Source organism: Schistocerca cancellata, chromosome 1 (assembly GCF_023864275.1).
Source record: "Schistocerca cancellata isolate TAMUIC-IGC-003103 chromosome 1, iqSchCanc2.1, whole genome shotgun sequence".
In the NCBI taxonomy this organism is placed as follows: Eukaryota; Metazoa; Arthropoda; class Insecta; order Orthoptera; family Acrididae; genus Schistocerca; species Schistocerca cancellata.
In genome coordinates, this window is record NC_064626.1 from 1,226,412,126 (window position 1) to 1,226,429,984 (window position 17,859).

Here is a 17,859-nt window from a genome sequence, read left to right on the forward strand (position 1 = left end):
CAATTTCGTTGTAGCATTGTAATCATTTCTTATAATATCCCGTTGTTTTCGAGAAGCGTTACTTGTTGTGATAATAAATACACAGACACGTACGAGGAAAGAACTGCTGTGAGCGTACGAAAACGCATGGTCTAGAGTGGTCTATATTTCTTCAAATGGCAGACTGCGATCATTAGATCTGTCTTAAAGACAAAACTGGAGAAATACAGGAGATTCACATTGTTTAACTTATTAATAGAAAGAATGTGTGCTCGCTCATTGATGAGAGCTAAATACGGCATACAGAAGTGAAAGAGACACACCAACAGACTCAAAGATTCATAGATAGTATTACGAGTATTGCAACTACTAGACGATTGTACCGAGCTTAAGTGTAACACAGGCCGCCATACAAGTAAAGTGCACTCTGCTTTAATGGAAGTATGACAAACGTAAATAAAATGCAGTTAAACACATATTTGACATGTGTGTCTTCGTACTTCCATACGAACCCGTATATAGAGGCATACCGACCTCGTAAAACTTTAATAAATGTCAATGTAGACAAGACTCAGACGTTATCAGGTAGCTTTCACAGTAAAAGTCCTAGATCCAAATATCTTTCTCCAGATCTCATACTGTGTACGAAGCCCGACGCAATACACTTCTAATTATCCACCCTGACAAATTCAGCATTATTCCCGTGTAGACGGGACTGCTTACAGTTCCCAAACCCGTATCCTAATCGAAACCCACGACTTCAACCTTCAAAATCCTGACGACATCCAGCATAAGGTTGAATTTTTGCAACACACCATTCAAATATAGTTTTCAATTATACCCCACTTCGAACTAAATACTGTACCATCTCACCCTACCTAAATGTGCTCTTGCCCTGCTCGACGAGTCGCGTCGCTTCTACGTAGAATTCCATCGTACTTGTGACCGGGATGATATCATACATCACCGACAGTTCAAGCGATACGTTCGCTCGTGCTTACAAGCTAAAGGACGTCGAGAGTGCTACCCTAAGTGCCACACCTATAAACTCTGCATAGTAGCTGTAAGGGATCCGTGATCCCACGAACATAGATGCTAGATTTGTTTGCCGATGATACAAACATTGAAATAAATAGCAAATCAAGTGTAGTCTTAGAAAGATCAGCCAATAAAATATTTGTGGACATTAATCACTGGTTCCTAGCCAATTCTTTGTCACTAAATTTTGAAAAAACACACTACATGCAGTTCAGAACTTGTAAGGGGTGTCCCAAGAGTATATGTCTAACATACGATGACAAGAAGATAGAAGAAGTGGACAGTGTTAAATTCTTGGGATTACAGCTTGATAATAAATTCAACTGGGAGGAGCACACCACAGAACTGCTGAAGCGTCTTAACAAATCTCTGTTTGAAATGCGAATTTTGTCAGACATAGGGGATATAAAAATGAAAAAGCTGGCATACTATGCTTACTTTCATTCCATAATGTCATATGGGATTATTTTTTTGGGGTAATTCATCAAGCCAAGCTAAAGTTTTCCGGGCACAAAAACGTGCAGTAATAATTATATGTGGTGTGAACTCAAGAACATCCTGCAGAAGCCTGTTTAGGGAACTAGGGATACTAACTACAGCTTCCCAATATATTTATTCCTTAATGAAATTTGTCATTAAAAATATATCACTTTTTCAAACCAACAGCTCAATTCATGGAATCAATACTAGAAATAAGAATAATCTTCACAAGGATTTAAAGTCACTTAGTCTTGTACAAAAAGGTGTGCATTATTCAGTAACACACATTTTCAATAACTTGCCAGCAGCCATAAGAAGCTTAACAACCAATGAAATTCAGTTTAAGAGAAGCGTAAAGGATTTATTGGTGGCCAACTCCTTCTACTCCATTGATGAATTTCTTAGTAAAACCAACTGATTTATATATAAGTATAACATAACTTCTGCACAATTTCAGTGCAGTAATGTGTTCACTGAAAATTTGTGTGTCTGTGTGTGTGTGTGTGTGTGTGTGTGTGTGTGTGTGTGTGTGTGTGTGTGTGTGTGTAAGTATAATCTAACTTCTGCACCATTTCAGTGCAGTAATGTGTTCATTGTAAATAAGTATTACAGTAGTTGTATTACACGTTTATTACCTTATAAATAAATAAAAAACTTTTTTATTTTAAATTCAGTCCATTAGTATTTGTAAAATGACTCTTAGTGTTCATTAAAAAATGACGATCATTCCACTTGGGACCTGCGGAATGGTACATTAGCTTATTTGTTTTAGTTGTAAATATTTGTCATGTATTGTTGTTTTTCTGACATGTTCCACATCCTGGAGGACCTCCTCACTACGGATAAATTGGAATGAAAGTAAATCTAATCTAATCTAATCTAGTATCCGACGCCCAGGTCGATAGTAGAGAGGAGTCGATTGCCAAGCACTGAAGGAGGCAGTGAGACGAGTGTCGAGTGAGCTGTGGTGTTGGAGAGACAGGCAAGAATGGTGGTCGAGTGAGTTGTAAACGTTAAAATTCACCGGAGTATGACGAGTGAGCACGTCCCCCTGATCGTCGTGGGGTTGACCCTCTCTAATACCGATTCGCGAGTGATATGAAACACAAAGTGACAAGTGCCGGATTACGTGTTTCGCGTCAACCGCGTCGGCCAGCAACAACCATGGATTGCAGTCAGGATCGTCGTGAACGTTAACCATCAGCATTGCGTGTGACGAAGTACTGAAAATCAGCAATCAATAAAAAGATATAACAGTAATTAGACGTGTAAGGCGAAGGTAGCAACTGCCTCAGAATTTGTGTGTTCGTAGAAAATATAATAAAGTTTGTACATCGCAACCTTTGTGGTCCTCAATAACAGACAAACTTCCAATCATTCCACTACTCATCTCAAAACAGCCGCCCTCGGTTGAAATACCCCCGAAGCCACAGCAGAAAAACCGATAGCCTTTCATCCATTAAGCACACCGTCATATAATCATAATAATTAACTGTTTGGAGGCTTCGGTAAATCACATAAAACCCAATGGAGGAATTTAAACGGGGGTGTTTCATAGTGGAGAACATTCCACGTTCCACATGCCCTGCAACTTTATACCTTATCCATCCCCTCGAACTGGAATTCCGTCCACTCCCATTCTCCAACGGGGAATGCCGTCCCGAGATATAACCCTCCTTCCAACCCCAGTCAAACCGCCCCACCTCACATCATCCTTCCGTTTTCTTATTTTCCCTTTCCTCCAGTCCTCCAACCCCTTGTATTTTAGTCGCTACCTTCGGTTCCAGAGTGTCCCATAATCATACCGATCGGCTTCCATCAGGGCCATTATCATTTTCGTTCATCGTGATTACCATTACGCCATAGCATCATTATCACTATAAGTGATAAGTGAAAAATGATAAGTGCAGCCGAAGACTTCCAGCATAAGATGTCACCCTCATTCTGCCAACGGCCTTGCCAAAGAGGGCGGAAGAGCGGACAGAGTTTTGGGTCACCCTCTTCACCTTAGGGTGAGAAACAGCACTTGAAAGGCGGAAGAATCAGGAATGATCAACGGCATGAGGATGCGGAAGGCAATGGAAACCACCCCATCAAAGTCACGTAATGTGTATCCACAGGACATGTGGCATGTGACTGAAAAAGTGTCATGATGAACTCTTCATTGTCACAAGTTTCCGTACTAGGCAACACTCGGATTCCCGGGAGGGAACTGCGAAGGAGGAGGTGACCATGAGAAAAAGAATGAAAATAACCAATGAAAGAATAAAGTTCAGTGAGTCGGTGCGTGGAATGTCTGAAGTTTTAACGAGGTAGGAAAGTCACAAAACCTTGAAACAGAAATTTTAGGGCTCAATCTAGATACAGTGAGCGTCAGTGAAGTTAAATGGAAAGAAGACAAGGATTTCTGGTCAAACAAGAATAGTATAATTTCACTGCAGCAGAAAATTCTGTAACGCAAATAGGATTCGTTATGAATAGGCCGGTAGGACAGAGAATGAGTTGTGTTCTCATCAGATTCGACAGCATACCTACATGGACAACAATAGTTCAGGTCTATATCCTGACGTCGCAATCTGAAGATGAACAGGTAGTATATGAGAATATTTAACGGGTGAACCAGATGACTATTCAGAAAAGACGAAGAGCAGGCTGAAGCTTAAGAGATTTGTCAGGAAGAATCAAGGCGCAAAATAATAGCATACGGAAATAATAAGGAATGAAGTTCTCTCGGGGTGAAGATACTAAGATAATGGCTAACTCAGTAGGCAGTTCAATGGAAGAGGAATGTACATTTCTCAACAGGGTCGTCGCAGAAGACGGAAAGAAAACATATGTTCGAGAAAGGTAACTGCGAAGAAACCATGGGTAAAAGGAAAAAAAAAATGCTTCACTTGATCGACGCAAGTAGAAAGTACAAAAATAGTCAAGGAAATTGAGGAATACAGAAATACAAGTAAGGAAAGCTAAGTCGAAATGGCTACAAGAATTGAAAAACAAATGTTTCTTGAAGACTGATTCAGAATATGGAAAAGTCAAACTTACATTCGGTGGAATTGGAAACAAGAGCGATAACGTTAAGAATGCTGTGGCACCACTGTTAAATGCAGAATGGCTAGATGGAAAGTGTGGATTGAAGGCCTCTATGATGGGGAGGAAGTATATGATGACGTGACAGAATAAGAAACAGGAGTCGATAGGGAAGAGATTGAGGATCCACTATTATAATCTGAATTTAGAAGAGCTTTGGAAGACTTAAAATCATATACGGCAGAAGGGATGGACAACATTCCATCGGAATTTTCAAAAATCGTTATGGTAAGTGTCAATAAAACGATTATTCACATTGGTCTGTCGAGTGTACGAGACTGGCGATATACCTTCTGCCTTTCGGAAAACATCGTCCACACAATTCCGATGACTGCAAAAGCTGACAAATGCGAGAATTACGAACCGTAAGCTTAACAGCTCATGAATCCAAGTTGCTGACTTGAATAATATACAGAAGAATGGAAAAGAAAACCGAGGATTTGTTGGATGACGATCAGTTTGGCTTTAGGAAAGGTAAAGGGTCAAGAGCGAATAGTAAGAGTGGATGACGAAGAACGGTGTGGTCGGATTAAAAAGGATGTGAGACAGGGATGTAATCATTCGCCCCTACTGTTCAACCTACGCATCGAAGAAGCAATGATGGAAATAGATGAAAGGTTTCGGAATGGAATTAAAATTCAACTTGAAAGGATATCTGAGATACGATTCGCTGATGACATTGCTATCCTGAGTGAATGTGAAGAAAAATTACAGGATTTGCTGAATGGAATGAACGGCGTAATGGCTACAGAATTTTGACAGAGAGTAAATCGAAGAAAGACAAAAGTAATGAGTAGCAGCAGAGATGAGAAAAGCAGGAAACGTAATATCGGGTGCGATGGTGACGATGTAGACGAAATTAAGGAATTCTGCTACCTAGGCAGCAAAATAACCAATGACAGACGGAGCAAGGAGAACAAAAAACAGAGGCGCATTGGTAACAAGGGCATTCCTGGCCAAGAGAATCCTATTGTTAACAAACATTTCTGGGAATCTAAGGTGAAGCACTGCAATGAATGGCTGTGGGAATACCGAAACAGGACAGAGTAGAATCGTCTGAGATGTGGCGCTACAGACGAATGTTGAAAACTCGTTGTACGATAAGGTAAGAGAAGAAAGGGTTCTCCGGGAAGCGGCGAGGAAAGGAATGTAGGGAAAACAGTGGGTAGAAGAAGGGACGCGATGATAGGAGACCTGTTCAGTGTCATTTCATTGATACTAGAGGGAGCTATCAGGAGTAAACATTTTAGCGGACGAGAGAGACTTGAGTACATCCAGCAAATAATTGAGGACTTTGGATGTATATAGTGTTCAGAGATGAAAAGTTGGCACTGAAGAGGAATTGGTTGCGGGCCGGTACCAACGACTAAAAGAAAACTGATTTTAAATTGAAATTTAAAATCACCTAAAAAGTTTTAGAAATCATAAAAGTTGTCCACCAATGGGTTATTTACTGCGATACGTTTTTAAGTATTTTGTGACATAAATATATATAAACTTTGCCTGAAGACTACTTTTTCACCAGTGCCAGCCAGAGCCTTCTCTGGGAACAGAAAGAAGGTAGAGAAATGCGACAGCTTTTCAATAATAAATCATAAAACACCTTTCTTGTAAAACGGCAGTAAGGCAAGACTCATTAGAATAGCATAAAACAAAATAAAGCAAGGAAAGTACGAAGGGGAGATCAAATATGTTTCTACGAGAAAACTTAAATTTAGTAGACACATGGAAACAAAGTCAAGTGCGAAGGAAGGAAACATCTTTGCCAGAACTTGTTGTGGAAGTTAACTGAGAAAGGAGGTGGAGGCGAATACAGTAATTATAAATTATCTTGTATGTGTTGTGTTTTATGTATTTCCTCTTCTCAACTTTACTTTCTAACGAAATTATATTCAAAAATGGGATTATGGTTTCCACCTTGATTTGACTTCTGACTGCTCCATCGCGTCTCAGACGTCTAGAAACCTCTCCTTCCTTTATAAATATCGGTACTTGCTTGCACATTATTAGAGTGATTATTTTGGATTCTGTTGTTGTTATACTCTTCAGCCGGTAGACTGGTCTGGTGGAACTCTCTACGCTAGTGTCCATGTCTGTTCATCGGTGCCTAAATTTTGAAACTAAAGCCCACCGAACTAAAAAACTAGTTATTCTGTATAAGGAGAGCACTCTAAGCTTTAGGGGGCTGTAGACGGAGTTTAACGTGCCAGGCTCTCACACTATTCTAGACAGCTAACGCACGTCATGCCAGTGATGTGTCTGGTATGTTATGGTCGGTTGTATCTAATAAACCCTATTAGATGATTCAATATGAAGACGTGACATGTTGTTGTTGTGGTCTTCAGTCCTGAGACTGGTTTGATGCAGCTCTCCATGCTACTCTATCCTGTGCAAGCTTCTTCATCTCCCAGTACCTACTGCAACCTACATCCTTCTGAATCTGCTTAGTGTATTCATCTCTTGGTCTCCCCCTACGATTTTTACCCTCCACGCTGCCCTCCAATACTAATCCCTTGATGCCTCAGAACATGTCCTACCAACCGATCCCTTCTTCTGGTCAAGTTGTGCCACAAACGTCTCTTCTCCCCAATCCTATTCAGTACTTCCTCATTAGTTATGTGATCTACCCATCTAATCTTCAGCATTCTTCTGTAGCACCACATTTCGAAAGCTTCTATTCTCTTCTTGTCTAAACTATTTACCGTCCATGTTTCACTTCCATATATGGCTACGCTCCATACAAATACTTTCAGAAATGACTTCCTGACACTTAAATATATATTCGATGTTAACAAATTTCTCTTCTTCAGAAACGCTTTCCTTACCATTACCAGTCTACATTTTATATCCTCTCTACTTCGACCATCATCAGTTATTTTGCTCCCCAAATAGCAAAACTCCTTTACTACTTTAAGTGTCTCATTTCCTAATCTAATTCCCTCAGCATCACCCGACTTAAATCGACTACATTCCATTATCCTCGTTTTGCTTTTGTTGATGTTCATCTTATATCCTCGTTTCAAGATACTGTCCATTCCGTTCAGCTGTTCTTCCAGGTCCCTTGCTGTCTCTGACAGAATTACAATGTCATCGGCGAACCTCAAAGTTTTTTTTCTTCTCCATGGATTTTAATACCTACTCCGAATTTTTCTTTCGTTTCCTTTACTGCTTGCTCGATATACAGATTGAATAACATCGGGGAGAGGCTACAGCCCTGTCTTACTCCCTTCCCAACCACTGCTTCCCTTTCATGTCCCTCGACTCTTATAACTGCCATCTGGTTTCTGTACAAATTGTAAATAGCCTTTCGCTCCCTGTACTTTACCCCTGCCACCTGTAGAATTTGAAAGAGAGTTTTCCAGTCAACATTGTCAAAAGCTTTCTCTAAGTCTACAAGTGATGGAAACGTAGGTTTGCCTTTCCTTAATCTTTCTTCTAAGATAAGTCGTAAGGTCAGTATTGCCTCACGTGTTCCAGTATTTCTACGGAATCCAAACTGATCTTCCCCGAGGTCGGCTTCTACTAGTTTTTCCATTCGTCTGTAAAGAATTCGTGTTAGTTTTTTGCAGCTGTGGCTTATTAATCTGATTGTTCGGTAATTTGCACATCTGTCAACACCTGCTTTCTTTGGGATTGGAATTATTACATTCTTCTTGAAGTCTGAGGGTATTTCGCCTGTTTCATACATCTTGCTCACCAGATGGTAGAGTTTTGTCAGGACTGGCTCTTCACGGGCCGTCAGTAGTTCCAATGGAATGTTATCTATTCCGGGAGCCTTGTTTCGACTCAGGTCTTTCAGTGCTCTGTCAAACGCTTCACGCAGTATCGTATCTCCCATTTCATCTTCATCTACATCCTCTTCCATTTCCATAATATTGCCCTCAAGTGCATCGCCCTTGAATTGACCCTCTATATACTCCTTCCACATTTCTACTTTCCCTTCTTTGCTTAGAACTGGGTTTCCATCTGAGCTCTTGATGTTCATACAAGTGGTTCTCTTATCTCCAAAGGTCTCTTTAATTTTCCTGTAGGCAGTATCTACCCTACCCCTAGTGAGATAAGCCTCTACATCCTTACATTTGTCCTCTAGCCATGCCTGCTTAGCCATTTTGCACTTCCTGTCGATCTCGTTTTTGAGACGTTTGTATTCCTTTTTGCCTGCTTCACTTACTGCATTTTTATATTTTATCCTTTCATCAATTAAATTCAATATTTCTTCTGTTACCCAAGGATTTCTACTAGCCCTCTTCTTTTTACCTACTTGATCCTCTGCTGCCTTCACTACTTTATCCCTCAAAGCTACCCATTCTTCTTCTACTGTATTTATTTCCCCCATTCCTGTCAATTGTTCCCTTATGCTCTCCCTGAAACTCTCTACAACCTCTGGTTCTTTCAGTTTATCCAGGTCCCATCTCCTTAAATTCCCACCTTTTTGCAGTTTCTTCAGTTTTAATCTACGGGTCATAACCAATAGATTGTGGTCAGAGTCCACATCTGCCCCTGGAAATGTCTTACAATTTAAAACCTGGTTCCTAAATCTCTGTCTTACCATTATATAATATATCTGATACCTTTTAGTATAGTGGCAGCAATATGATATGATGTTTGGACGGGTCCAGGATCGCAACCTGATTTAATTTCCCGGTTTGTGAGCGGAGAGGTCAAGGGATCAGTATGCACTGGATGGTGTACCACTCACAGTCATGTAACGTGGCGTAAGATCAGTGGTCATCAGATGATCCCAACTGTCAGGAAAGTCGGTTTCAATCCCGACAGGAACTGTTGCTTTCAGTGAATACACGTTCATCTCAACTACAAGTTTCCGATCGAACTTTCCGAAGAACTTCTGGCGTTGGGTACCTCACATGGCCATTGCTTACGGCGCCACAGAAAGCTTCCGTCTTTAGAAGCCCAAAACATGAAGAATCCTTGGAGCAGCTAACTGCAGGCTGTATTGTAGTCTGGCTAATAGCAACTTCGCCTCTTTTAAAAAGCTTGAAGATGTCCGTTGCATCTTCTTCACCAGCAGTGTGTGATTATTCTGGGTCTGTGATGTTCTACGGATGACCTATGTTGTGTCTAGACAAGACAGCCTAGACACAATGAGAGGAAGCCGAAAGGCACGCGCTTAAACTCACGCAGGCTGGCGTGAGGTCTGAAACAGGATACGTAATGAATGCTATAAAGAAAAGTACGTAGCTTCTGGAATACTTAACTTTAATCCACATTTGTAGAACATCGCTCTCGATGATACATTAATAGAAACTCAATATCATACTGGTAATGGCGCCTTGCTAGGTCGTAGCAAATGTAGCTGAAGGCTATGCTAATTATCGTCTCGGCAAATGAGAGCGTAATTCTCAGTGAACCATGGCTAGCAACGTCGGCTGTACAACTGGGACGAGTGCTAGTACGTCTCTCTAGACCTGCCGTGTGGTGGCGCTCGGTCTGCAATTACTGACAGTGGCGACACGCGGGTCCGTCGTATACTAGCGGACCGCGGCCGATTTAAAAGCTACCACCTAGCAAGTGTGGTGTCTGGCGGTGACACCACAACCTCGACCCATTTATTTAGATTCTCGTGAACATTAGCAGATTACTAACATTATCGGTAACCAAATGGTGCCCTCTCTCCCATACTTTCATGCTGTGGACATTCCCGTCTACCAAGATGGAAATAGCGTTATTAACAAGGCTGCACGCACAAGTTCCTGGTTTTCATGAAAACCCACGAACTATGTGGCACCACCGATGGCCCACCAGAGGCTCCATTACTATTTGTTATTATTTTGGAAAGCAACAGAGGAGACGTAGCAATCAATATCTCTGAAGAATGTCAGCGCTACGGGATCAAGTTATGGCGTACCACAAGAAATTTCTGAGGTCGCTTTGTCTCCGTATTCAGACAATTATCGCTGCAGGAGGCAGTGTTACACGGTATTAGAGTGAATATATCTCCTGGTATCAGTATACTTACACTTATATACGAGGTGCATTCAAGTTCTAAGGCCTCCGATTTTTTTTCTAATTAACTACTCACTTGAAATCGATGAAACTGGCGTTACTTCTCGACGTAATCGCCCTGCAAATGTACACATTTTTCACAACGCTGACGCCATGATTCCATGGCAGCGGCGAAGGCTTCTTTAGGAGTCTGTTTTGACCACTGGAAAATCGCTGAGGCAATAGCAGCACGGCTGGTGAATGTGCGGCCACAGAGAGTGTCTTTCATTGTTGGAAAAAGCCAAAAGTCACTAGGAGCAAGGTCAGGTGAGTAGGGAGCATGAGGAATCACTTCAAAGTTGTTATCACGAAGACACTGTTGCGTAACGTTAGCTCGATGTGCGGGTACGTTGTCTTGGTGAAACATCACACGCGCAGCCCTTCCCGGACGTTTTTGTTGCAGTGCAGGAAGGAATTTGTTCTTCAAAACATTTTCGTAGGATGCACCTGTTACCGTAGTGCCCTTTGGAACGCAATGGGTAAGGATTACGCCCTCGCTGTCCCAGAACATGGACACCATCATTTTTTCAGCACTGGCGGTTACCCGAAATTTTTTTGGTGGCGATGAATCTGTGTGCTTGCATTGAGCTGACTGCCGCTTTGTTTCTGGATTGAAAAATGGCATCCACGTCTCATCCATTGTCACAACCGCCGAAAAGAAAGTCCCATTCATGCTGTCGTTGCGCGTCAACATTGCTTGGCAACATGCCACACGGGCAGCCATATGGTCGTCCGTCAGCATTCGTGGCACCCAGCTGGATGACACTATTCGCATTTTCAGGTCGTCATGCAGGATTGTGTGCACAGAACCCACAGAAATGCCAACTCTGGAGGCGATCTGCTCAACAGTCATTCGGCGATCCCCCAAAACAATTCTCTCCACTTTCTCGATCATGTCGTCAGACCGGCTTGTGCGAGCCCGAGGTTGTTTCGGTTTGTTGTCACACGATGTTCTGCCTTCATTAAACTGTCGCACCCACGAACGCACTTTCGACACATCCATAACTCCATCACCACATGTCTCCTTGAACTGTCGATGAATTTCAATTGGTTTCACACCACGCAAATTCAGAAAACGGATGATTGCGCGCTGTTCAAGTAAGGAAAATGTTGCCATTTTAAGTATTTAAAACAGCTCTCATTCTCGTCGCTGGCGGTGAAATTCCATCTGCCGTATGGTGCTGCCATCTCTGGGACGTATTGACAATGAACGCGGCCTCATTTTAAAACAATGCGCATGTTTCTATCTCTTTCCAGTCTGGAGAAAAAAAATCGGAGGCCTTAGAACTTGAATGCACCTCGTACTTACATTCACTGCGACCTCTGATGCTAACAAAATCCGAAGCAAATGTTCTGATGTGCCACATAGGTCAACGCGGACCGCCTGTCGCTGGCGGGTAACCCACGGGCCGCGCTGGGGCTCCAGAAGGACAGTACTACGAGCAGAGTGGCAGTCGTGGACCTGGGGAAGAGTATGCCGCTCAACTGTGACCCTTGCACTGCGCAGAGTGCCGTGGCTCTGCAGCTGCGACGATGGCTCCTGCGTCAGCAGAACAAGTAAGACTCACCAAACTTACCTCATGTGCTGATGAATGTACTTGAATCAATGTATCATTACCTTCGAAGGGGCAGACGGAGGACGTGGTTTTCCTCGTTGCTAAGGTTTGGTCCCCCTATTGCGCTTAAGAAAACGCTAATTGCGGAAGGATATGGACACGGTCTACAGCATAGTGCACTGCATATTGTTGAGGAACAATCTGCAAAAGTCACTGAAAAACTGAATTTTGCACTCGCGAATTCTGTCACTACCAAGCAGGAAGGTGGGTCCAGGAGCTGCGAAATGCAGGCCAAGTTGGAATTGCAATCCCATACATCAATGATGCAAGTGCTTTTAACAGGTAAACATGATTCAAAAGCAATATGACTTGGACCTTGGAGCAGTGGAAGAAAGTCATTCTGTCGGATTTTTCTAGTTTCATATTGTATCCAACTTCTGGCCTAGTTTAGTTCCCAAGAGTGAAACACGGTGAGGTTTCGATCATGATTTGAGCACCCATATCGTGGTATTCCACGGGCTCCATGGTTACTCTGCAAGGTGGCATTACTGTGTCCATTTTATCTGATCAGTTACTTCCCATGATATAATGTTTGTTTACCGATGGTGACAGTGTGTTCGAAGACGACAAGGCCCCTGTTCGCACAGCTCACATCGTCCACGATTGGTTTTGCGAGCACAAGGGAGAACTGCAGTATTCCATCTGGTCACAAAAGTCAGTAGATGCAAATATTATTGAGCCTTTGTGCTCTACTGTGTATAAAATGGCGCCTTATTGCTGTCCACATTCGACAACATTACCTTAACTTGCCACTGTTTTGTGGAAGAGTGGTGTAAGATTCTCCAGAAAAATCGAACATGACCCGTATTCACCCATAACGTGACGACTGGAAGGCAACGGTTTTACTGCACGCTATTGAGTAGAAGTGTCCAAAACCACAGCACGCAGACCGCATGCTGCCCAAAGCAAGTATTGGTGCAGCCCAAGAAGTGAGCATCTATCACACGAGCGGAAAAATAAAAAAACCGATGAAATTCCGTTTTTGTAAATTTATGGTAAATTGACTATTTTCAGTCATAGCTCTCGCCACACGATTCTGTTCTCTCTTTAGTCCTCCAAACTTTCTTTCTTTTTTTCTCAGCAGTTTGTTATAAGTGTTAGTGTATTGTGTGGCCCAAAAATACTCGTATTCTTCCAATGTGGCCCAGCTAAGCTGAAAGGTTGGGCACCCAGGGTATTACGCATGGTAATGTGTTGCACTTTGTCCACTCCCTGTTAATGGCTTGGATATCCGCCTGTAACCATTGTCATTTGTATTATATTATGCTGGAGAGTTGTGTTGGAATATTATACGTAGTAGATTAATTATTAGTAGTTTAATAATTTTTCCATATGTACAGACATTCTTTTGATTCAGTAGCTCTCGATGTAAGCCACACGATAGACAATTGCGTAAATTGTGGATCTTGAAGGTTTCCCGGCGCAGTGACTCGATAAAGTTTCGGGATTGCAGCCGGGAGACATGACATCTTACCATTGTGCTTCGGCTGAATTCATCAAGTCTGGTTAAGGTCAGTTGTTTACACTGGAGACTGCCAGTGCACGTCTCTTTGGCTGTACCAAAATATGGCGCGGAGAAGCATGCGCATAGGTGAGCTCCCTCTATCGAGTTCAGCTCCCTGTTCGAATACTGTTCAATCTAATGTCGGTAGATACATGCTGTTCGTTGATACTACATGCACATTCTCTGTCGGAACACGTAAGCGCAGAGATAAAACGCAAATGTGAAATTAGTCAAATTAACCGTCAATAGACGTGTCATTAGGCATAAAATGTTACCTTTCCGAAGATATTGAACTAATCACCGGACTCCACGCCTTATCGAACAGAAAGCCGCCGTCGTCATTGATTAGATTTCCACCAAACATATTTTCATAGATCGTTTAATAACTGAACCCCATGTTAGTGGCAGATTAATCCATGGAGTGTCCAGTGGACACTGGTGTTCAAAAATGGCTCTGAGCACTATGGGACTTAACGTCTGAGGTCATCAGTCCCCTAGAACTTAGAACTACTTAAACCTAACTAACCTAAGGACATCACACACATCCATGCCCGAGGCAGGATTCGAACCTGCGACCGTAGCGGTCGCGCGGTTCCAGACTGTAGCGCCTAGAACCTTTCGCGTATACTCTTAAATTACTCTTTTCTATTTATTTTGTTTTTGTTTTATTATTATTGTGATTATTATTATTTGCGTAACAACGCATATACGAAAAGAGCCGCGAAATACCTTTTAGTAATGCTGTGCCAAGAATTTCTTTATAATCATTAATTTTCAACAAAACAGAATATATTGGGTTCTTATTGTTCTGTATCTGGCTTTCTATTAAAGGAACATTTTTTGGTTACTGTAACTCACTATAAAAAATCAACATATCTTCCCTACTTTATAGTTATTGAAAAATCAAAATTACTTTGTTATGAAATACTGATGTTACAGTTCGCAAAGATTGTTCAACGTTTTGCAGTGGATTTTTGTTAAGCGTAAACCACCAATAATTACCACGACTAGCACAAGAACATGAGACTATTATTGGAGAAAGATGATGTTTTTACTATAAGGTTGCCAGACCAGAACTACGCACAGCAAGATTTCTTTCATGTGATGAAAATAAATTATCTCTTTTCACTATTAGTACTATATTATCAGCAGCCCGCGTCAGCCTGTAAAACACATCATAAAATCTGCTGCTCTGCTCTGCAACTTCGAAAGCTGAAAGAAATAATTTTTCACTTCACTGTTACCTGACCGCTTCTTTGCGGTATGATAGGTTTCATGTACTGCAATTTAAATGAACCGCGGCAGCGGCTAGCTCGTTCGTAGCGCCGCTCTGCACCACGAATAATATTTAAACAACTGAAAATGTTTTAAAGGGATGGGATAAAATACCAGGCAAGCTTGACATGAATCATAATGCAAGGTTTCACTAAATAACTCTATTCAAACATTTAAACAATTTGAGTAGTACACACCTTTTTAACAATCTTGCCTAATGGCGTCCCTCTTACAAACTTGACAAAAGAATGCTACGCTAGCATACAATATCACGTCACAGGCTATCCTTCTCACGTAAATCCAAGAAGAAGACAAAGAAATTACTGTTCGTTCTGTATTATTTATACTAGGGATATTTTTCATCTCTGTATGATATTTATCGTCTGTGCGGTTTCAGTACTCGCCGACACAGATATTATCTAATATAAATAATAATAAAAAAAATACATAATTCCATACAATAACTGAATACGATGCATAATATTTTCTCTTTACTACAAAATATGTCTTTTGCTAAGGGACGTTACAATGCCCCCTGGCAGCAATTGACTAACGTTAAGAATGTTCGGCAATATGCTGCCACTAACGTCCGTTTTGGAATATTCACGGTTCACTTCTTTCCTCTTTTACATTATAGTTTTAATTACACTTTTTATAGTTTTTTCACACTTTGCGAGGTGACCGTAAACCTAGTCCCAGGGTCATTACAGTTTTCTGGCTCCCCCATTTGGGCTACGTGCGATCAGAAAACCTGGGAAAACTGCGCCGGAGCCATGGTCATCTCGCCTGGTTTGTCTTAACGCACAGTTTTGTTCATCAAACAAGGGTGGAGTTTGTCCAATGTTCACAGATAACAATGATTATTTATGTCAAAATGTTAAACCTTTTAGCCTCTCTATTAAAAATGTACTTTCTACACTTTTTCACATTTGTTTTCTGTGTCAAAATTAAGGTCAATCATTAAACAGTTCGATAGCAATGTAATGGATTGTCTCTACACTTACTCACGACAAATGTTCTACCGTTGTATGGCATTCGTGTCAGTTTGTGTCACTAATATGACGAAAACATATGACATATATCATCGAACAAGTGAATGTTTTGATTTATACTCAGCAAAAAAAAATGTTTGTCACGTAATTTCGTGTTCAATAAATCATTTTCGTATTAGTACATGAACAACGTAGTTGGTAATGTTCGGTTGAACGTCAACAATGTCGTACGGAGCGGGCGGCGCGAAGCAATTGTTGCGTAGCGTCGTCTGGAGCGCGGCGTGCCAACGACCGCTGAGGTCGACGACCTGCTAGCAGCAACATCGACGGCGTGCTGCGGTGGCGCCCGAGCAGTCGCGAACCGCGCCGAACCATTCACCAATGTCGGCGTGTTGCAGTGGTTTCCTGCGACCGGCTGGCTGGCGGCACGGCACCCGTCTCTGCTTCTCCGCAAGGCTCCCCGTCGTAACGCATGAAACAAATATTCCACAACGGTGTACTGTCTTTAAGGATACAACTTATTAGCTGTGGAAGAAAATGCACTTTGGTTAAAAGCGTTTATTGTTCATTACGCCGTCGCTTCGCTGGTATGCACAGGACGTTTTGGCGTGATAACAGGTTTCTTGTGGCATTGTGACACTGGTATTCAGGGTTCGTCACACGCACATTGTACTACACACTTTCACTTGTTCTCACGGTTGATACACTGCCAGAGCGTCTTTCAACACGCGAAAATATTTCAGTACACACCTACTAAATGTCTCCGTCGAGCGATGTTTGTTTGAATCGACTCCGAACGGATCACTAACTACCGTTTTTACTCACAGTGTACTGTTCGTTGAGCACTGCGCTATGACAGTTAGTCACTCAACACTTAACTTATACCGACGTATATATTGGTGCAGATACAACAGTCATTTTCTGTCCCTACTACACACAATATTCCGTCCTTTCCTAGATTGTTTATGCACACAGTTTATTTTTAATGCATGACAACTGTTCTTAGCATAATCACTCTCATCTACATTGAGTCCATTGTGTTACCTTCTCATTACACACTTTTAATACTATTACTAGGCATATATTGCTTTTTTGTAATTATTTAAAGGTGTGTGATTCTTTTTTTTTTTTTTTTTTTTTTGTACATAGCTTTCTTTTCCTCTTTTAGTGTAGCTTGCCAGGTTATCACCCATCTAGCAAACAGATTTTACCATGTGCATGACAGCTTGACTTGGGCATATTGTTCAATAAATACTTCATTTAGTACTAGTATTATTTCTAACGGTCCGTCCTACAGGACTACAGTGTAGTTTCCGCGTAACTTGATTCGCGTACCGCGTAATTAATATTCAAGAACGTGTACCAAGTACACAGGCTTCAATTGAAGCATTAATACATACAAAGCATAGGTTACACGGAACGGTTTTGTTTTTTATTGGATTCTGCTCCAGTGTCGTTCTCAGATCACTATTGGCAGTAAACATTACATCACATAATTATTTCGTACTACAAAGTCAATTTTTGGCTAGTATAGACTCTCTCTCAGGGTTCCTTAATTCTAACACAATTACATCTGCTACATATTTATATGAGATTTCATCATTAATTGTACCTACTTACTACAAAATGGTTCAAGAAATTAATCATTATTTTATCAACAAAAGATTATTCATTGCTTGAAGAGCATGTAGTATTTTAATGACACTAACTGTCTGTAAACAAAGTCTTCCATTTGCATATTATTGCTCAGTTTACTGATTCTACTTCCTCAAAATTGTAACTATACATAAATTCTTTCTTAATACTAACATACTTATACTCTAAAACACAGTTGAAATCATCTTACCACTACTATTTACATCAGACATGTCACTGAATAAAT

At 41.3% G+C, this 17,859-nt stretch overlaps 1 protein-coding gene across 1 annotated transcript in view; it reads left to right on the plus strand.

Annotated features, from left to right (window-relative positions):
• Window positions 1-17,859, plus strand: part of LOC126094749 (toll-like receptor 4) — a 150,948-nt gene that overhangs the window by 90,163 nt on the left and 42,926 nt on the right. Inside the window, exon 8 of the mRNA XM_049909303.1 lies at window positions 11,960-12,147. Within this exon, the coding sequence (XP_049765260.1) occupies window positions 11,960-12,147 (188 nt within the window). The remainder of the gene's footprint in view (window positions 1-11,959; window positions 12,148-17,859) is intronic.